The 22,883-nt window shown below is 42.8% G+C and overlaps 1 protein-coding gene across 2 annotated transcripts in view; it reads right to left on the bottom strand.

Moving 5' to 3' along the window:
- Window positions 1–22,883, bottom strand: part of NEBL (nebulette) — a 349,181-nt gene that overhangs the window by 207,514 nt on the left and 118,784 nt on the right. For both annotated transcript variants that reach the window (XM_057731780.1, XM_057731781.1), the window contains exon 3: window positions 12,623–12,707. In XM_057731780.1, the coding sequence (XP_057587763.1) occupies window positions 12,623–12,707 (85 nt within the window). The remainder of the gene's footprint in view (window positions 1–12,622; window positions 12,708–22,883) is intronic.

Here is a 22,883-nt window from a genome sequence, read left to right on the forward strand (position 1 = left end):
CAGGGGCTACTCTTCATTGCGGTGCACAGGCTCCTCATTGTGGTGCACAGGCTCCTCATTGTGGTGGCTTCTCTTGTTGCGGAGCACGGGCTCTAGGCACATGGGCTTCAGTAGTTGTGGCACAAGGGCTCAGTAGTTGTGGCTCACGGGCTTAGTTGCTCCATGGCATGTGGAATCTTCCTGGACCAGGGCTTGAACCCGTGTTCCCTACATTGGCGGGCGGATTCTCAACCACTGCGCCACCAGGGAAGTCCCCACCATCACTTCTGGAAGCTGGCTTCCCTAGTATTTGTTGAAAGGGCATGCACATCTCAACTACTTTCTGAATTAGACTGTTCTTCAAAGGCAGAAACTATGACTCTTCCTTCTGTATCCTTCATGGTGTCTAATACATAAGCCCAAAACCAACTCCACTCAATCAATGATTATTGACTGAGGGGTGATGTCATGGGTTTTCGCATCGACTAGGATTGTATACATCCTTCTGGGGAGATAAAAGGTTCTCGGGCAGGGCCTTTCTGATCAGAATAGTACTAAGGTTGTTGTCTACACAGGTACAATCACATAAGGAATGTAGGAAAACAGTCACTCAGTTCTGCTTTTCATATAAACTAGCCTTTGCTGCAGTTATTTTGACCTTTTAGATAAAAGGATTGGGGAAGAAACCTTTGTAAAGGGATAAATATTAGATAGCTAAAAAACACTTTCAGTGCCTGATTCTATTATGAATATTTATAAATAAGCCAGAAGTAGCTCAAAGAATCAAGAATTCCAAAAAAATTTACATCGTGTGCAAATCCTGGTTTTACTCCTGTCCTTACAAACGACAAAAGGCACTGTAACTTGAAATTCTCTCTTTCATGTATGTATCTGTTGACTCTGTTACATCAAGGACATTTGAATTTGACCATCAGATTGTTGATTTTTCAAACCATTCTACTCTTTTTCTGACTACATTGATTTCTTTACATTCAGAATGAAATTGTGTGTGTTTGGTAGTAACAACGTTGTCTGAAAGTTTCTCTTCAAAAAAATCTCCTCTAAAATGCAGACATCACGAATGGACAAAAAGAGGGAAATAAACAGTGATTTTGATAATAGAAAAATGTTTGTAACAGTATCTGCTGAGTCAAGTACCTAAATGTCCTAGAACCGAATTCGAGCATCCCTTCTCCTGTCTGTCTTCCCTGGACTTGGATCCTGAGCAGTGGCGTAAGCTTTCAGAAGCCTGGAAGCAGCACACAGCTCCAAAGTGTCCCGGCTGACAGACAGAGGTCAATCCTAGCAAAGCAGCAGTGTGAAAACCAGTGGATGTGCACCATTCTCCACGTGGTAAAATAGCTAAGCTTTCCACAACCACTTGGGAAAGGAGTCCAAGGATATGGAAAAGTCTTGGTAAAATTCTGGGGAAAGATGTCAGGAGGGCTCATTATTTGAAGCACAGTTTCTTGGAACCGGCTCTCAAATATCACCATGTGTAAGACTTACACAGGGCACTTAATGACAGTGTGCATTTCTAGGCCTTCCTCTTGGGGAGTCTGGGGCTAGGCTCCAAAATGAGCATTTTCAACACGTTCACCACGTAACTGTGATATGGGAAACCACAATTTTTAGAGACACTGATCTACAGGAAGCACCTCACACTTCTTTTTTCTCTAAAATCCTTTCAGTACTATTCTCTCTAGAGGTCTTTGGGCATTTCTGAGAAAAAGTTGGCGAATTAGGCTTTTAATGGAACAGAAGAAGGAATGTCAAGATCCTACTCCAAATTCTTAGGTTCTTACTGACATGAAAGCAGCACCTATGCTCTCCATCTTACACTCCCACGACCAAACAAGCAGAGATAAACAGGAGAGTGAGGGGAGGAAGTTCAACTGCAGCTTCAAACAGTCCCTGAGTTGTGCACGCGCACACACACACACACACACACACACAAACATCTTAGTTCTCCGAGTCTCCCCAGTACATGACATAAAATAGACACCCAACAAACATTTGCTAAAGACTAAATAACTTGAAAGCAGTAAGTCACAGGAAATCCACCTAATAAGTCAGCAGGGAGATCCCAGGCTGGCCAAATTGGCCTAGTAAGCCCCTCAAGACTGACCTGAAAAGCTCCAGTGTTACCGGCTGTGAAAGAAGTAAACGAATGGAAGGCTAAATACACACAAGGAATTATGTTTCTAAATCACTGTTTTCTTTCTTCTCACATATACCCACCAACATATAGACAGAGATAGGTAGATAGATATAGACAGATAAATAATCGCATAAAAATGCATTAATGCCATCATATACATTTTAAAAATTATTTTAACCATTTTTCTTCTTTGTTTAGCTCACCATGGATAAGCCCCCGGAACAAATGCTAACACCCTAGTGTATATTAGTTCATATTTTTCTCCCCACATATATAATCTTAATCAGACATATGCAAATACAGACACAGCTATGCACACACATGCACAGAGGGAGAATTTTATAATTTATACACTTTTCTGTATCTAACTGAACAATACCACATGAACAGCCCAAAAGGCATCTGGTCTACCTCTATTTCATTCTTTTTAATGGTTACGTAGTATTCTGTGGTCTGGGTTATCATAATTTATTCTACTACCACCTTGTTGATGGGCTTTCATTTGGTTTCCAGTTTTTTGCTGCCACATACAATGCTGACCTGGAGATCCTTGTCCATATGCCTTAGATGCTGGTATTTCTGTTTCTACAGGAGAAATTCCCAGGGGTGGAACTGCTGGATCAAAGAGTATGTGTATTTCTAAGATTTAACAGTTATTGCTAGACTGCTTTCTTGAAGGCAGTAACATTTCACATTTCCAAAACAGTCAAGATTTTAATCAAGAAAAATTTGTACTTAGAAGGCAGGGAATCCATAATCGCTCTGTGCCAATCCTCCAGCCTCTGCTAACCTCTAAGTTCAGCCTGTTCTTCTCTGCTCCTCCCACTGGCTGACCTGACCACAACCCCTAAAACACTTGGGACTCTAATGACCTTTGCTGCCCCCTGAACTCCCTGCAATTATATCCTACAGTTGGCATATTTTTGCTTTTGTACCTTTTCCAAAGGAGAAGTTCAATGGCTTTCGCCAAACTTGCAAAGGGGTCCGTGACCCAAAAAAGGGTGAGGAGTTACTCCTCTGGAGTCTGCAGGATAAGAAGAGGATTGGGATACTGCTGATGACATGATTTAATTCTCCTGATGATAACCCCCCCCCCAAAAAAGTGGATTTTATTGGAGAAGCTTTCCTTTGTCCACGAAACAATCAAAAACATTTTATCCACATTAAGAAGGAGAAAGCTCTACAAATAGTTTACAAAAGGGCACAGGCGCTGGGGAGTTATTTCCAAAACCAGCTAAAAGATCATTTCCTCTCCAATATACAGTTTCTCAGAGCAGTTGGTATTTGATCTAGGTAAAGGAAAAGAGAGTCATTCTGGGCTTCCATTCGAAGAAAGGGTAAATATTTCAGTCAAGAATGAGAAGGGAAAGCTACATAGAGTACAGAAAATAATGACTGTTTGCAGAATTTTGTAGAATGTCTTTTGAGGAGACTCAATAAACACCTCTAAGTCAGGGGTCGTGTCCCCCCCGCCAACGCTGCTGGCTTCTGTCCACACACACCTTCACCCCAAGAGCAGGCAGTGTCTGGCCAAACGAGGTATTCAGTAAATGTAGATTAAATCAATAAATAATTGAAGCAGCTTTATACAGAATTAAATTACAGGAAGTACATGTGGGTCCTTGAATGAGATTTCTTTGCTAGTAAAGGTTTGAAATCAAAAACACCTTGATTTTTCTTGATTTGTAATTAATGCCAAGAAAAAATTAGAAAAGCATCTGTCTACTTCTCAAGAAAGTATCTAATTCTTCATTCTTATAAGACTCCTGATTTTCATGAAATTACTTTGTTTCTACTTCATTTCATACATTATCACCCTTATCATCAAATGGTATAAATATAATCCTGACAATTGCTTAGCCTGGTTATTAAGTAATAACCATTACATCAATAAGATCTCTAGCTTCTAGTTAAAAATCTAAAACAAAGGATAAAGAAAACAGATATAAAAACATTAATTAACAAACTACAGAGAGAGTAAGGCCCATCAAAACAGGTAAAGCTTTAACGATGTCTCTGCTCATTATATTGTGAAATGAGTGATCTGCCCTCTGGAATAGGTGATATTTTGAAAAAGATCTCATTACCTCACTTCCAGAAATAATACCATCTCTGTTACACTTTTTCACCTTAGCTATTTCCTAAAACATATGGAATGACTAAAAGACACAGGAACTGCAGAGCTAATTTACATGATGGGAACTAAGATTGCAAATGGTGCAGCTGTTTCAGTGTCCAGCAGTGAATTAAATCATACTTAGCCATTGATAACAAAAGAGAAAAGATACTTCATGCTTTCTCAGTCTTTCGGGTTTTCAAGGAGACTATTTTCTGAACATTGCCTCTCCAAGTTAGCTTCATTATATTATATATATGTATATATACATGTGCGTGTATATGTGTGTATCTGCATATTATACACAGACATATGTACACGTGTATACATACATGCACAATGTATATATGTGTATTATATGCATATATACACATACGTCTAAACATTTTGTATGTATCATATGTAATAATATATATAGTATATATACATTCCTAAGACTTTAAGTGGCATTCCTATAGAGAATAAAATATTCTAGAATGAAAAGTTCTCTCAGAGCCTTGGAGATTATCCAATTCTAGGGAAATCTTGCAAAGTATATAGAAGAAACACAGTGAAGCTTTAATTTTAATGATTTATAAGCACTATAGCCATTCTAGAGATAAAGAAAAAAAATCTGTGTAAAGGCTCTAAGATTGTTTGTTTCATTAAAAATAGGATAGGATCCTTGGTTTCACTATTCTTCACTTCTTTAGTTTAAGTAAGAATGTGAAATTTGGTATATTTAGTTGCTTGGTGTCTAAAAGTACTGCGTGCTCAGGAAGCTAAATGTGTATAGCTGAAGAGGCTTGTTAAATTTCTCTTAGAAGACATTTGCAGAGTATAGATTCCCTTGAAATAAAAACACTGATATAAATAGGAACTCAGAGTATCAATCAAAGGGGTCCTTGACTTCCCTACTAGTTAGGATCAAATCTGTGTTACCTTAATTTCTGATTTACTATCATCCTCATCCTTGACTTCACCAGAAATCAAGAGAGGCTGGGACAGATGAAGGAAGGGAGGGAAACTCTAATTGCTCTCCTCACCCATTCAAAAAGTACAACCAATATTTCCGGGAGCTTAAGCAAAGATCTCATTTCAGAACACAGCACAATGATTGTTGCAAATGGAAGCTTTTTTAAAGAACGAAGCCATCACAGTCATCTTTCTGCACAGAATTTCTCGAGCCAGTTTCCATCTGTACAAGGCCCATGTACAACTCCGGTGGGCGGTCCTTCTGGAGACAGTGGACGCTCTAAGCAAAGTTCTGAGATAACATGAAATGATAATGAGACCAAATAATTTCTGGCAAAATAAAACACAGGTACTTTATGAGAGTTGAAAGAGTCAGTGCACAAATCAGGCCTACCGTGTGCTGCTGGCTACTACTAAGAGGACTTTTCTGAATCCAATACTGTACTGTAAGTTCGGTTTTGTTGCCTGATTCCATGATGATGCAGTGACCTCTGAGGGAAGCAAGGGTGAAGCGCTGGACCCAGGCCCACGTTCTCGCATCCTCTCCTCTAACTCACCCGACCGCGGTGGCATCTCCTCGTCCTCCCGCTTGCTCACTGGGCCCCTGCTGGTGTCCCTGCCGAAGACTATGGCTGGTGACCTTCTGGTGTCTTCGCCCCCAGCTCAGAAAGGGGCTGGTGGTATCAACGCCAAATCTGTCCTTCCTCACTTCTGCCCAAGGTCTCACCGTGACTCCTGCCTGTGCACCCCGGGCTCCCGGGGCACATTATTCCTCGGTGGCAATGCCCCTGCCAGCTCCTTGGCAGCTCCCGCATCTCTTTACTGCCTCTGCACTGGAATGCCTGTCCCCTTCTGCGCCACATGAGGGACGCAGACACTAAGAAAGGGAACCCGGGTTCTCTCCCTGCCCGTAGGCACACTGTGGAGGTGGCGGGGGGGGGGGCCGGCTGGATGTCCCGTGGGGTTGTCTTCTCTGCTTCTGGCTTTTCTCCACCATGCCTCCCCCATCTCCCCTCTCAGAGACTTCAGCCAGCAGAGACAGGAGAGGTCACATTTCAGTCTCCGATTTTTTTCCTGCCTTCTTTCTACAAGCTACCATGGCCAGAAAGGGAAGACAGGCATCGCCTTCACCTGGGACCATCGTCCCTCATTCTCAAAGTGGGGTTCACTCCTCTTCTTTCTCTGGAGCCATGAGTGTGAGGTGGTAAAGCAGAACATGATTTATAGAGGATAAACATGAAAAGACACACTGATTTCCTATTTTTAAAATAGTGCCCTCATCACAGGTGTTATATCCATGACCCCAGAGCCACAAAACTGGCCATATATTCAAATGTTTAATATAAAGGGCGAGTAATCTGACCCTGGCCCACAGAATAACAGCAAGTAGCCAGTCGCCTGTCCACCCAGAGTACAGCACCTCCACCCTCTACCACGGGCTGTGGGGATGATGGGCAGGGAGGCAGGATGAGCTGGGAGGGCACTAAGGAACCACTCTGCTGGGACTCTGAGAACAGATGGAAAGAATATGGGTCATTTCAGGAGCGTGAGGAGTGGAAGCCCAGACCCCGTGATGAAAGGCTCTAAAACTCCATCATGACACAGCAAATCAAAACATCTTGGTTATTTTGCTGTCTGTCACTACTGACATTTTTGCCTCTTCCATCATTTTATCCAAAAGTAAAACAGCAAAACAATCTGACTTGTGGGAAATGGTGGGGGTTAGAGTTAACATCTGCACAGCATGTTACGTTCCCTGGAAAAAACGTGGCACATCCAGTGAATCAATATTCTTCCTTTGAAGTACTTATTCACATTCAGCCCTTCCTATACGTGAAACATAATCTCTCATCATTTTCACTGCCTCAAAACCTTGAAAAGAAACATGCTGGAGCTTCTCCCTGTGAACTTTTACCTTTACATACACGAGAAAGCGCTTATTGTGGGAAATAAGAAGCATAACCCTAGGATCAAAATACGGCATCAAATGGTGAAAAATCAAAAGATGGGAACTATAAAAAGCTGCCAAAATTAGGTTCAAAGAAAATGGAAAATTAAAAAGCAAATATGAAAGGCTTCTTGTCTGAGATCAGCGGAATTTAAGAATCACCCACGAAAACTATCTGGAGAGATGGTCTTCCTGTTTAGAAGTCTGAGGTTGTCGGATGAGATAAGGGACAGTAAGAGCACCCAGCAAAGAGCAAAGAATCGTCAGCTAAGATCAGGAAATGGGGAAGAAAAAAAAAAGATATGCATTTAGAAATGGGGTCCACAGCTGGCCGGGATGCAGCAGGCCACTCTGAGATCCCATTATGTATCTGTCTGCACAAAAGCACTCAGGCCTCTGACTCCCTGAAAATGTTTTTAAACATAATTAAAATACACACAGCTCTCGCACTGCAGCCCTTGTCACAGTTGCAATTTTTGCCTACTGTTCATTAATTTTTTATTATGGTCCTCTCCCCCACTAGACCATAAATCCCCTGAGAGTGAGGGTCTAACTGGTTTCGCTCACTGCAGCGTCCTCAGTATCTAGCACAGAATTTGGCATATCGCTGGTGCTGGATGGCAAATGGAATTCAGGTCACATTTATGATCGGGTGGGGGCCTATAGGACGAGATTTGACATATACACAGAGGATGCTCTCCAAAATAGCTCTCCAATCGTCTTTTGACAGTTACTGGTGTTCCCTAGTCATGGGCCCATTGCTTTGAAGGAAGTCAGTCCTCACTGATACCCTATTAAAAAGCAACTGCCCCCTGAGAGGAGTCTTGCTTTAGGTAATAATTTAACACCTTACTGGATGGTTAGATGACAGATAACTGAGAGAAAAACCCTCTGGAAATGGAAGATAGATGAGGAGGAACAGAAAGGTGCCTACGACAAGCCAGAGAAAGGGAAGGCTGGACGCAGCCCTACCTCCTTGACCTTCCAGAGGTTTATATTAGACGTGCATCCTCATTCCTCCCACAGAGATGTGTAACTATTATGTTCCCTATAAAAAACCATGTTACCTTCTCACCTTACTGCTATCATCTACCCTGTTCCCTATGCGCCATGTTTTTTATGCTTCCGCAGAAACGTGGAAGATTAAAAAAGAATCGACATAGATTACAAAATGAAGACTCAAAGGTTCCAGAATAATTTGTATTCTACCCACCATCATTTTCAATTTCATTTTAGCAACACTCATAAATTACACACACTCCATTTAAGAACACAGGGAGCCCCAATTCTCTATTATTTTCAGCAGGATTGCAAACAGCAAAGCCAATCATATAAACAACCACGTGGGAAAGTTAGCTAACCTTTGTCTTCGTTTGAGCAGTGCTGTTCATAACCCTGCCCTACAGAGGTCCAGGGTTTCCTAAGACATTCATCCCAGGGCCCTAAGAGGGGGAGGATGGGGAGAACCAGGGGCCACACGGACGGGGCGGTGGGGAGGGGGATTCGCCCCTCCCCTTGCTTCAACCACAGCAGCCCTGTTCTGCTTTCTGTGACGGCTTCCCCTCAAAATTCCACGTGAAGAACCATTTCCCCAGCTTTATGAAGTCCACAGACTCCTGATGAAAACTGCTCAAAACATCAGCGCCTTTTCTTCCACTAAGTGTATTCTACACAGCCTGAAAAAAGAAACACTTGCTACAACATCATGTGAAAATAATAAGTTAAAAAAATTTCTCTCCTAAGGGGCTTTTCACTTAAGTTTTTAAAGTTTAGGGATTGCCCAGCTTACAAAGAGTTTGTGTTCCACATGTTTAGTTTACCAGGCAAAGCTTTGGAACTCAAGGCTCACTTTCCCACAAAAGCAATGACATTATGCTGGTCCCAATGAAAGCCATGCCCCACAGGTGAAGTACAATGTTACTAATACCACCAGAGGGAAAAGTTTCCACGTTTGAATGGGTAACTGTGGGCTATGGGGGCACCTAACCTCCACTTATGTTATTTCTTTGAAGCAGTTCCTCCTGTGAGATGTGATGGAAAGAGAGCCAGTGACGATGGAATGCTTCCCCGCCCCTCCTTGACTGCAGAGTTCCAGGGCCGTCCACAGTCACCGTGGTCAGTGGCTGCCCAAGTGGACAGGCACTCGTTATTTGCAAGCTGGATAATGCCTGTGAGCCACTGTCTATCACCAGTTCTGAAAAGCTTACTCATGGTTTCCTTGTTTATTCTCCAGTATTTTGTATCATTTTATTATGACAACTGGCGCCTAATATAGATTCCGAAAAAGCTTGACAGGATATAACACGCAGGCAAAAAAAAAAAAATTGCTGGCAATATTCATAACCCTCTCAAAAAGAGAGACAGAGAAAAAAGGAAAAGATAACGACATGTAACTATAAATAACTTCCTAGGTTGGACTGAAAATTTCTTTTTGTTTTTTCCTTCATTTTGGCTCATTTGGTAAGCTAATGAACTAAAAGAAAAGAATTAGTTTTAACCAAACAATCATAAAGGATTTCAAAATCTCAAAACTCGGAGTAATGAACAGATTTGAGTCATTTAGCATCGCAGGTTATCAAAACAAGTGAATAAAATATTAATAGTCAATTTTCCACCAAACCTGTTGAGCTGTTCAGAATTCTTGATATTAAAACTCAAAGGAAATGCTCTACCATAGAATCAAATCATTTAATATGCTAACATTAAGTGAATTGCCAATAATGAATACTACCATTAGGGTAGACATTTTTCCCTATCTTTGCAAAAGGTAGAAACACCCTAGAAGTGTTCTTATCTCTCACGAAGAAGAAGAAGGAGAAGGCGAAAGAGGAGGAGGGAAAGGAGAAAAAGAAGGGGAAGGGGAGGAAGAGGAGGGAGAGGAGAGAGAGAGGACTTCTTCCTATCTGTGACTTCTGTACTTTATGCAAAATTCTACCTCTACATACACTGCACTATCCGCTTGTGCTGCAAGTATTTGCTTATACATCTCCTTTTCTAGGTGCTCTCTGAGTAACGTGACTCGAGTACTGCTTGAGACTGTGGACGCTTGGGGCTCACAGATCTAGGTTCTGTTCCAAGTTCAACTCCTTGCTAAGTCTGAAAGGGCAAGTTCTGTAAATTCTCTAAAGGTTGAATGCTTCATCTAAATAGGAATGGTAATAATATATAGCTGCCTCATAAGGCTGTTTGAGAGGAAATGAAACAGTACGTGTAAAATCACGTGCCCTGAATACGGCAAGACCGGTGATGGTGACGATGATGCCTTTCCCTCCCCTCAACACCTAGCACAGTTCCTTGCACACAGTAAGCAGTCGGCACGTGTTTCTTGAATTCAGTTGAATTTCCCCATGCCATCTGTCTGATGAAGTCCTCCATCTTCTTTCTGGAGGAGACGATTTTTGAGCAACATCTTACAGGCTATCGGATGCCTTCACCTGACCCCTGCTTGGTGCCTCCCTCTGTGAACTCCTGTCCCACGGGCCCAGAACTGCGGGCGTGCTCTGCTACTGAAGCTGGCAGCCTGCTCCCTACCTGAGCGAGAATGAAATCAGCCTGTCATGAAACAGTGAGCTCCTTCTTTCTTCGCCTTTCCAGAGTCGGGCATGTGGTAGAAAAACAATACATGCTTGTCCCTGGACCAAGTACGCGGCACCTACAACCACTAACTGAACCCAAAGGGAGTGGTGTGCTGTCTAAAGGAAGGCAGTAAGGGTTCATATCAGATCCTCTGTCAACCTTCAAGGCTCCGCTCAGATCCCACCCCCAGGATGAAGCATAACCAAAGCAACCCAGACTCATGCCCCCATTTCTGAATCCTTACTGTAAATTGAACATAGTTGCTCGAGGTGGGGGCGAGGGGACACGTTAGCCCTGTTTCCTCAGACACCCCGTGAGCTCTGTGAAGGGAGGATTGACTAATTATAAATTCTCTTGCAGAGAACAAGGACATGTAATAGGCAGGAAACAAATATTTGATTGCTTGATTTAGTTCTGTTTTCCAATGTGCTCAAAGTACTTCTCCAGAATTATCTAATTAATCCTAACTTGATGAGAAGAAAGGCATATTGGATCTGCACAGACGGGAGCCAAGTCCTGGCACCCTCTGCGGTGTGAATGAGCAAGGGGTGTTCTTGCTGGCTTTGCAACAGTGCCTCTCTTTGGCCGGCACTCAATTTTTTGAACTAATGGCTTAGCACACAGAAAATTAGCATTTTACACAAACCAAAAAGTAACTGCCAACCAAGTCTTCATGGCGTTGTTAACCAACAGTAAACTCTACTCTGGGTTTTTTTCCTCTAACTAACTGGACTGAGAAGTGGTCCCAAGTCCCTAAGAAAGAGGGTGGAGGGAACTACCATCTCCCCTGTGATCAGACAAACCCACATGGAAATAATTAGATCCGTTGCAACTGAGAGCTGACTACTCTCATTACGAACAGCTACAACTGACATTTTCAGAGAGTGTTAGCTAACCAGCTCCCTCCTTCACAAAGTCTGCTCTTCTCCCTTTTTCACATCAGGGATTCCCAGGGACCATGACAATAATAATCAGCCTCCACGGTCATATAATCTTTTTTTAACTTTTCAAAATGCTTTCCCACCTAACTACCTATTTGACACTTGCAGCCACCCTCAAGACAGGTAGACAAGATCAGACAGACAAGATCTCACTTTACGTGAGCACCAAGACTCAGAGTGGCTGGCCCAAGGCCACAACCAATGAAGAGCGGAGGTGGGACCCCAACTCAGCCTCCCCCCCCATTCCTCAGTGTTGTTTTACCTCCCGCTGACCAGTGCACTGCCGTGTAGCCGCTCAGCACCGTCCTACGCCGAGGCAGGCAAGATAACGTCTCTGAAAGAGGGCACCCTAGGTCTCTCAAGAAGAGATTGGGTGTCCCTGAAGAACACACTGTCATCCAAATCCCTAGTCTTAACCGATGGGTTTCGCCATATTGAAGGCACGTTTCCATCCAAAATGGTTGACTGGGAGCCAATCGTGGTTCTAATCTTTGTTCATGCTGTCAGTGCGACATATGAAAGAAATATGAATAAAGTGACAGGATGAAAACAAAGCTAGTGGCTGGTGTGAGATACACAGACAGGGTGTTAGCCCCACACGCACTGCAATTGGGTCAAGTTAACACCTCTTTTTTCCCCTACATATGCAGTGTGGAAAAGCTATTTATAAAATGTTTTTAAATATTTAGGACCAAATAAATCAATATTGTTGGGAAACACGTCCTCTGACCAGAACTCGTTTCCTTGCCCTAGTCCCATGCGGATAACAGAACCAAGAACCTCAGGGTGCTCCGAGGCCGGGTGCTTCGGCCTGGCACGGCCGCCCAGGCCCGCCTGCAGTCCGCACGCCGGCTGGAGACCCGGCCTGAACAGCGCGATGACCGAAGAGCGGTCTTGTGAACCGTGTCCACAACCCACGTAACGGAAACAGGCCTTCCGGAAATTACCTGACTCTGCAATTCACTTTGCTGCTTCAGACGAAGGTTTTCAGGTGTGTCTGCCACCGTGGTGAAGGACTGCTTTGGGTAGTGTCTGTGGAGAAATTTTTTTAAAGAACATAATTAAAATATTACGCCACAAAACAATGCTTTAACACCAGTTGTTTCATTCTTCCCTTCGGTCCCGATGGAAGAGGGCTCTCTCGTCTTAGCTCAGGTCACCTTGCCGTCATCATTCTGGAGCCCACGCCCTCCTCCGTTCTCACAACCCTCTGTGACCCACTTAGCCCGTCTCCCAAGCCCTCGCCCTATGCGTCTCTATTTTATGAGCTACTTCCCCGTCCGCATCCGAGCACGCTCAAGGCTCCCCCGACGTCTATCCCTCCCTCCACCCACACTATTCTAGCACAAGGTCCTAGAGTCTGTTCTCTCGGCCAAACTTCCGTACAAACAGGCCTAAGCTCACTGTCCCTGCACAACTCTTCCAGCTCTCCCCTCAGCACTGTGCAGTCTAGCTCCTGTCTCCAGACGTTTCTCTGGTTAAAGGTATACTGGCTTCCCGCGGCACAGAGGCCTCCTTCGGTCTTCCTCTTGCTTAGCCTCTCCTCCATCCTCCTCCTCGGTGTCTGTGTCCCCACACACTCCTGGCCCGGCTTCTCCCCTTCTAGCTGCTCCCCCTCTGTGTTCTGGGGGCCCCTCTCTGCCCATCCTCCTTCAGCGTTCTAACAGCCTTTCTTCTCTTCTCAGGGGTCACCTGGGTGATCACCTGGGTGATCTCATTCACTCTCACAAGCTCTGGGTACCCCCTACATCCATGCGGATCACTCCCAAATCTACTTCTCTAGCCCAGCTTTCCCGCCTGCGTTTCAGACCCACTGGCATTTCCACCTTTGTATACCCCATACTCATCACACATTCAGTCTGAAATCCAACAGTCCACCGTCCCACCACAGCCCCAAAATGATTCCTTCCGCCTGTATTCTCTCTTTCATTTATTACCGCCCAGTTGCCCACGCCAGAAGCCTGGGAGTCATCTTGACTCCTCACACATCTAATCAATCCATCACCAAGTCTACTGATTTTATCTCCTAAATCTCTCTCAATTATATTTACTTCTCTCCGTCTCCACCACAGTTTTTCATTACAGGCCGCATTTATCTTTTAGATAACTACGACATTTGCCCTTCTAATCCAACTCGCCAAAGCAAACTTTCCAAAATGCCAAGCTGATCGCCTGACTTCTCCGAGTAAAATCTTTCCATGGCTTCCCACTGACCCGAGAAAACAGTCCAGCCTCCTGTCCCCCAAGGCCCCCAGGATGAGCCTTCTGCAGACCTCTCACTCACCTCCAGGCTCTGGCCGTGGAGTTCAGCCTTCTCTTTCCCACCTCTTCCCCCACACACTTTTCCCTGGCATGGCACCCCCCCCCCCACTTCTCTGGATGACTCCTCTTTTATCTATTAGGTCTCGCCTTAGATTTCACTTTCCCTAGGAAGCCTTTCTGGTCTCGCAAATGCGTCCTGGAATGTACTTTCTGTCCCATTATAATTTTTTTCATATTTTTTGCATGTTCCTATTGATATATCTCTGTCTCACAGTACAAGGAGAGTTCCACGGTCGTAAGAACAGGCTATCTTGCCCCTTGTCAGAGCACATTCAGTACCTATCAGCATCTGGCTCATCGTATCACTTCAATACGTATTTGTGGAAAGAACAGGAGGGAGGGAGGGAGGGAGGGAGGAGGGTAGGAGAGAAAGGGGAATTAACAAGCCACACGGTCACAGCGCACGTCAGGCTACAGAAGAGCTGCACCGCGGTACGTCATTCAAAATGACGTATATGCAAACACACAGACCCTCCTGCTGGTGAAGTGAGGGCGTCTACTCCCACATGTGCATAAGGACGCCAGCGAGGGCCTCTGCCTCACTCACTGCTCCCCATGCCCGGTGGGCGCAGAGGGCACATCTCTAGCTGCTGTGACTCTATCGCCACAAAAGCTGTGGAGCTCAGAGCCATCCCTCAAAGAGCCCCTGCCCCCCGCTTCCTTCTCCCTGACCCCTCTCCTTGGTGATGTCCAGCCTCCATCTCTTTCTGTGGTTTCTTAAAAGGCCTCTAAGCTTCACTCTTTCACCATAATTTTCTTGCCTTCTTAGAGCAGATACAAACCTAATTTAAATTTTTTCATGATAACTCAGGGTCATCTAAATAGACATTATCAGATCACGATACAAAGCAGTAGTGCTTTCACAGCTTACAAAGGTCGGGAAGGCCTAAATCCCATGAGGTCGTTGCACTTCTATGTCTGTTGGCCTGGCAAAAGAGCATTTCTCACACAGAGCAGTCGGCCTTGCACAGTCTTCTTCCCTTCTGGTCTCCCTCTTCCAACCCAGGCTAAGAAACTACAGAAGTCAAGTTTAATGAAATGTCGGTAAAACTAGATTTACTGATTCAAGTGAGGAAGCCGTAATAGGCAAGGTCTCCCCCTTCTCCTTATCCTGAAGTCACAGACTTCGTGTCAAGCACACACTTTGGGGGCTACTTCTTTTTTTTTTTTTTTAATTTACTGAAGTATAGTTGACTTAGGATATTACATCTTACTTTCAAGTGTACAACACAGTGCTTCGATATTTTTATAGACTACTTGGAAGCTACTTCTGAACTGTGCTCCAGACAGGTGAAGTTGGAGAGACAACTTCAGTGCGTCCCAGAATGTCTGCAACTCAGTCTCGGGAAGCTGAACTTCACTGGATGTTAAAATGTAGCCACTATGTAGGTGTTGCTAGACTTTAAAGCTAAAATAAATTAGCACTCTTGTTTTCAAAATACATTCTGTGGAATAAAGCTTCATGGAGATTTTCAGGATTTCCACAATGATGAATTCAAAAATGTTATGTGTGTATTTTAATGACTTTTGAAAACTGTCATTAAAAACTACTCTCAAACGTGTTAAAGTTTAACCCGTTGAGACTGTACTGTACTAACTTGCAGGTTAACTCAGTTTAGGGGCAGACTTTGAGGGGACAACCTTCTCCTGCCATTTATGTTTAATTTAAAATTATGTTTAAAAGCTAAAAATTACATTTTAAATTAAACATAAATTAAATATTAAACAAAATTTTTAAGTAAACATAATTTAAAAATTAAACAGAATTTTTAATTAAATAGCATCCTAAGATGGAAAAATGAACTGTTGGGGGCGGGGTTCAATTTGCAATTATTTCTCTGTATGTACATAAACTTGGTCCACACCAGGCAAAAATAATGTTTACTTGTATGCTAACAAAACTTCACTTGCCTCTCATATCTCTCATTTTAAAGATATCACTTCATGAAAATAATCCATTCTTACCATTTGACTTTCTAATAAAAAAGGTGACAGATGTGAACTTATAAAATACATGAATATAAATAAAACACCACTTTACCATGTCTGATATTGGCAACCCGTAGATGTGAACTTATAAAATACATGAATATAAATAAAACACCACTTTACCATGTCTGATATTGGCAACCCGTACTAAGTTCTACTTGGAACAAGGTTTTCACAGAAAAGAAAAACAAAGTGAAAAGCTTCTGCTGTCTTTCTTTCTTTCCATTTCTTTCTTTCTTTCTCTTTCTTTCTTTCTTTCTTTCTTTCTTTCTTTCTTTCTTTCTTTCTCTCTTTCTCTCTTTCTCTCTCTCTCTCTCTCTCTCTCTCCCTCCCTCCCTCCCTCCCTCTCTCTTTGTTTTTTTTAGAGGACATACTCTGCTCACCTGGTGCCCAAAGCAATAAACTCACTGATGTGCTGTGCAATTATATTGAGGACTATAAATAGATCGTAATACTTTGCATTTTTTCCAATATCCTTCCCAATCCTAAAAGTTAATGATTTTGTAATAACAGGTATCATGACTTTCTCTAAAGATACATAACAAGAAGAAACTATCCAAATTTTTAATACAGAAGAAAAATTCAACTTAGTATTAATAACCAAAATAAAAAATGCTGAGGAAAGGAGGAATTCATATCTGAAACTACTAGGAGTCATGAGCACTATAATGGAGTAAAACCTAAGGCTTTGGGGACCAAAGTTATCTTCAGAGCTAGCAAAATTCAAGTATATAGGGTCTTGGGGAAAAAAATGCCTAACAATCCAAAGAGAGTAGAATGGTCTCATGAGTTGGAACTGTGAGACACAGAAGTAAGTGTAATTACAGAGGTGGCAGCACACACTGTTTATGTCAAAAATTATAATTACAACATCTGGAGGAACCTAATTAATTTTGCCAAACTGGGCACATCTGAAAATCCTGGATTTCTCAACATCATGTCCATGTAGCAACGTCCATCTAAACTAATCTGACGATATTCTGCTCTGAAGTCATAGTTTCAACTCCCACCTACCCATCACCCCACCCACAAAAAAAAAAAAAAAAACCAGACCCAGAAATAAACTGAGGGCTCAGTGGTCCCTCGTGAGATCATAGGAACAGAGAAGCAAAGCATTTTAAGACTAATTGATGGTAGTATACAGTTAATTCTGGCTCTTCCCAAATACTGCATTTAAAAGATTGTAGAAGGTCTTCCTAAAATAAATATTTTGAAAAGAAAGCTTCAGGAAAGATGATCTCTTCACTAGGCCTAGAGGAAGAATGACATTTTCTCTTTGTCCACATCTGGGGTCAGAACATGGGGAGGAAGGCATGGCAGCATGAAAAACGGATGTTCAAAGGGAATCAAGAAAAAAGTAAAAAGAAAAAAAATACAAAAGATGGAGTGGATAAATTGGTACATAAATTTCCTGGGTAATACAATATAATCACAGAAATATGACAAAACATATTGGGAGCTGGTGGAAAGAGCTGAAGAATATCATGAAATGTTTAAGCATCATGAACAGAAGCCTCTTAGCTGAAGTACACAGGAATTGGACGAAGTGTATGTGTCAAGATTTGGCTGACAGCTGCAACGAATCCAGATTTCCATGAAACGCTACATTAAAAAGAGAAAGAATCAAGATAATCACAGAAGACTGCAACTGAAACAGCAAAGTTAGGTCACAAAAAGAGGGCTTCCCAATTTTTCCACCTCTGTGAGATTCAGTTGATAAGAATATAGAAAAAGTTATATGCAGACCAGGAGATCAGAGCTGGGCAGAGTGAGGAAAGCAGTGTAATAAGCAAATGGCAACCTCCACGGAGAAGCAATGAGACAGAACACTATCAGACAAGAGCAAGAATCCAGAACCTCTCGCTTTTCATCCAGAGCCCAGGGGTCACAAGAGCACTGGAGCCAAATGGCCTGGGTTTGGACCTGGCTCTTCCACCTACTGTGTGCCTTTGGGCAGGTTTCTTAATCTCTCTGGCCTCAATTTTCTCATCTGTAAAATCAACATAATGACAGCACTTCTCAGGCTTGTTGCAAAATGAACACCTGTAAAGCATTTCAAACAGTGTCTGGCTCATCGTAGGCACTCAATAAAACACTATTAATAACAAAAATATTATTATTACTATTACTTCTACTATTACTTTCTCTTTGCTTTACTGCAAAGTGACACAAACTTCTATATCTCATTGCCTTCATCTATATAACAAGGATAAAATACTCCCAGCTGTCTCATGAGCTTCTTGCTAGAAACACATGAAAGAGTTTTATAAATGGAAAACTACTACAAATGTGAGATATGAGTAAACCACTCAGACATGGAAAGCTAGGATCATCCTGAGTTTATTTATCATAAATCCTGCAGTAATACAACGATTCTCAACCACTATCCCTGGCGGGTAGCTGGCAACAAGCAATATCAGGAGATATTTTTGGTTGCCGCGACTGGGGAGGTGGTGAGGAGGCAGATGCTATTGGCATCCTGTAAGTAGAGGCCAGGGATGCTGCTACACATCCTACAAATGCACAGGACGGTCCTCCACTCCCACCCCAACAAACACGTATCCAGTCTAAAATGTCAGCAGTGCTGAGGTTGGGAAAACCTATGTAATAGATATAAATCTCTGATACTATATAGGAGGCCACTAATTTTAAGACTGCTCGCTGTTTCCAATCAATCTCTGATCTTTTTTTCATTCTCATCTGTCTGGCAAAGTCAAATGGCCTGCCATCTCCCCCCAGTCCTGTGCCACAATGTAGGTCAGTTACTCCTGCCTGAGTCTCCTCCTCACCGGCGTGTCAGTCCACCCACCCCCCACCCTCTCCAGTTTTTTGTTTCCCTGACCCGCTGTTACAGTTCTACTCAAACTAGAAAATGAGAGCAGGATGCAGGGATCAAAAGCATCTGTTATTATAGCATTATTTCCTGATGGGCACTGTGCAGAAAAGAGTACATACAACAGGTACAAATGCTGTATGTGAAAGGCCAGCTTTCCAGGTTGGCCCCTGGCTGGTGTCTAAGAACTTGGATCCTGGAAGGGGTCCCACACCGTTTGTTGATTAGGGTGGAGCACTGTGCCCAAGCTGTTTGTACAAACAATACGGTGGATGTAGATCACTCACTTTTCTTCTGGGAGTCTGCAGTTTGGGTACATGCCAGGCAGAGATGCCTCTGTAAACAGCCCCCAGGTAAAAACCCTGGGAGCGGAGTCTCTAACGAGCTTGGTTGGTTGGCAACATTTGGCACATGTTGTCACAGCTCACTGCTGGGGGAACTAAGTGTGTCCTGTGTGACTTTCTGGGAGAGAACTCCGGAAGCCCGTGCCCGGTTCCCTCTGGACTCTGCCCCGTGCGCCCTTTCCCTTTGCCGGTTTTGCTTTGTATCTTTTTGCCGTAATAAATCTTAGCCAGGAGTACCACTCTAGGCTGAGTCCTGGGAGGTCTCCTAGAGAATCATCAAACCTGGGGGTGGTCTTGGGGACCTTAGGCCCTCTTCTGCCTAACAACGTATCGTTCATGAAAGAGGAAGTGTATTAACCAATATGGTGAGAGATTTCAGCACCCTCTCCCATTTATTGCTAGGTCAAGCAAGCAGACACAAAATGAGTAAACATATTAGCTGCTTTAAGAAAATGCAACTTTATCTCTTAAGAACGTTTAAAAGACAAAAGTTCTGACCTCACGTTATATAAATTGGCTCTTCAGCTCTGCCTTTCTGAGTTAGGTGAGGGCCTGATGACTTTTCCTTGGACCATTTTTTATGCTCTGATTTTAAGCAAGGAAGTCATTTTATCCAAAAGTCAAGATCATAACTGTATTGGTTAATGGGGAGATGACAGAAGGTGTGAACAAAATTTTTAAGTATTTCTCCCAAATTAGAACAACTCCATTTCGTAGCAATAATGATTGTTTCACATCATTCAAAATTATCTTTAAAGAGTGAAAAATAAAACATTTTAAAATCACCAGGCCCTGAGAGAGAGAGTACCACAACCAGGGTCCTCTATGAAGCTACTTATAAAGCATGCACTTCAGCAAGAAAAAAAGTAATTCCAAAAGGACAAGCTAAAATGCAAAAAGGAATGGTAAGCAAATAAAATGCTAAATGCAATGCACCACACACATGTATACACACATACACACCCACATACACACAACACTGTATGGAAAAAGACAAAGCTAAAATACCTGGTAGTAAGATGAGAAGGTAGTATGAGAATAAAGCATTCTAAGATCCTTCTGTTCTTCATGAGAAAGGTTAAGATTTCATTGAATTTTAAACTGTGCTTAAATAAATATGATATAATTCTAAGGGTAACCACAAAGAATGGAAATATAGCACATAAATTCAAATCCTATAAAAGGGAAAAATCAAATTTTTTAAAAGTGTCAAAACTCTAACTCAATAAAATTAGAAAAGGGAAGAGAATAGAAAGAAAAAGCAGCACAGAATAAATGAGACAAATAGAAATTTAACAGTTAAGAGAAACAATTCAATAATCACAAATATGCAAATAGATTACATCTGCTGGCTAAAAGATCAGTATATAATCTTATTTTTTAACTCCACTATAAAATAGCTATATTAAATGAGACAAAATATACTTTTAAAGTAAAGGCATTATTAAGAATAGAGACACTACCTAGTGATGAAGGCTCAACTCACCAAAAAAGCATCATCTTAAATGCAAATTTTTAAAAATATATGTGTGTGTATATATGTATATACATACATAAGGAGAGAGAGAGAAAGAGGGAGAGAGAGATTGTGCGCATGTGCACGCAACACTGATGCCAGGGAAAACTGGCACATTCACCAATATGGAGAGAGATTTCAATACCCTCTCCCATTTATTGCTAGGTCAAGCAAGCAGACATAAAAATGAGTAAATATATCAAATATGTGAAATATGAAATTTGTGACAATCACACGAGTACTGTCTCCCCGCAGGGCAGTATTCAACCTATCAACAACCAGTACATCGTGGGCACCCAGCAATCAAAAGGGGTCTCAGAGCTGGCCGGGCCGCGAACCACAGGCAGGACTCAGCAGTGCGGACCGAGCACCACCCGTCTGCCTCCGAGGCAGGAAAAAGCAGGATGCCAACGTGTGCATACGGATGACAGCAGAATCATGAAAAGAAAGGGAAACTATCTCAATTGTAATATGAACTCTTCATACGTGGATCCTGCCCCACTGGACAGAGCTTGCCTGAGGATGCCTGCTTTGGAGCCCGACGTAGTGAGAAAAGGAAACAGCATGAAAGTGGGGTGGGGACAGAGGCAGGATGAGAAGGGAGAGGGAGAGAGAAAGAGAGAGAGACTCGAACGCAGCCTGGGGCCTGCCATCACACACTAACCGCGAGGAACAACTGCTAACGCCACAACGACCTCCAGGAGGGGCCCAAGGAGCCGCGTGTCCTGCACAGAGAGGTTTCTAATGGCAAAGGAGCAACGGGGACAAATGCAGCATAAGGACACACAGGCCAGGCACAGCTTCGAAGACTGGATCTAACCAGACCTACTCACGAAGGGATGGGGCCTTGGGAACGGTGAGATGCAGCCACTTCAGACAGAAAAGTGAACTGGTGCATTTACATCTACATCGTGCTGTGTCCCCCAGACTAACACGTTAACAGATGTGTTTAAGGAAGACCTCCTCCATTGCCGAAAACATCTGAACTGAAGTCAGCTCCCATGTGCCACGGGTCTTCCTTTGTACATGCTTTTGCTGCTTGAGCACGCTCTGCCGGACACAGCGGGGAGTTTCTCCCACCTTTTTCTTTCCCACCTGGAGCCCCACTCTCAAAGGGCCTGAACACCCAAAGCCACTTACTGGGTTTCTTTACTCAGTTCTTCAAGGGCGAAGCACGCAGGCCCTCACATCCCTAGTCTCCGTTTATACTTCTTTTTCCAAAAGAATACCTTAAAACTCACCGTATAGGAAGGCTTTTGTTAAAGAGCTATAATGGAAAATGGTATATTATGTAAGAGAAGGAGAAAACCTGGAAGTTTCTTCCCTTGGATAAAAGTTCCTGGGAAATTCCACAACTATTAATAATTTGCAAAAACAATCCTACCTGGGTTATCTTTTCAGATGTGTAAAACAGTATAAATTAAGAAATTCTCACATCAAATGTTTTAAGACAGACGATAACATGAGTAACAACAATTCTACATTATTTCTACTAATATTCCAGTTTGAGTGCTGCCAGGGAAATTAACATATAATGTGTAGAGGCGTTTTAAGATAGCATCTTTTCGACATGTCAGGGTCAATCTGGGCATTTTCTACCTAATAGAACCCCTTAAGTAAAAACCCGTTAGTATATGATTAACACTATTATTCAACATCAGCTGAAGACATATTATAATTTCACTTGGGACAGTCTTCCAGTACCTTCGAATTTAACACGCTTCTCTCGCTCTCTTGCAATGCCATGGCAGCGATGTCTATTCACAGACTTCCCTCCGCAGCCACCATCTCGTTCTTAATTCCACCACTAATCTTCTTCCCTGCAGCACCTCCATAAACAACTCACATGTAATGCCACTGGTTGCAAGACATCAATTTTTATGAGTTAAAAAAAAAGACGGTGAATTAGAGCAAGTAAATGGGGAGAGCTCTTCAGAAAGGAGGCTACGAGAGCCACTGGCAGATCACATAAAAGCGAAAAATGGATTACGATAATGCAGGCCTCCCAAACGTGAAACACAAGCCCAGCTGAAAGGAGGTGCAGAAAGCAAACCCCTGGCTCTCTAAAGGGCAGTCAATAACCTCACAATTTACCAAATTCTCCTTCTGGCTGTAAGGGTCAAAAACTTGCCACCCTCTGATTTACTTCCTTGGCGGGACTCCACTGAAACCTCTATCCTGTGTTTACAAAAGAGGCTGTGATC

The sequence above is a fragment of the Hippopotamus amphibius genome, chromosome 4, assembly GCF_030028045.1.
Source record: "Hippopotamus amphibius kiboko isolate mHipAmp2 chromosome 4, mHipAmp2.hap2, whole genome shotgun sequence".
NCBI classification, from domain to species: Eukaryota; Metazoa; Chordata; class Mammalia; order Artiodactyla; family Hippopotamidae; genus Hippopotamus; species Hippopotamus amphibius.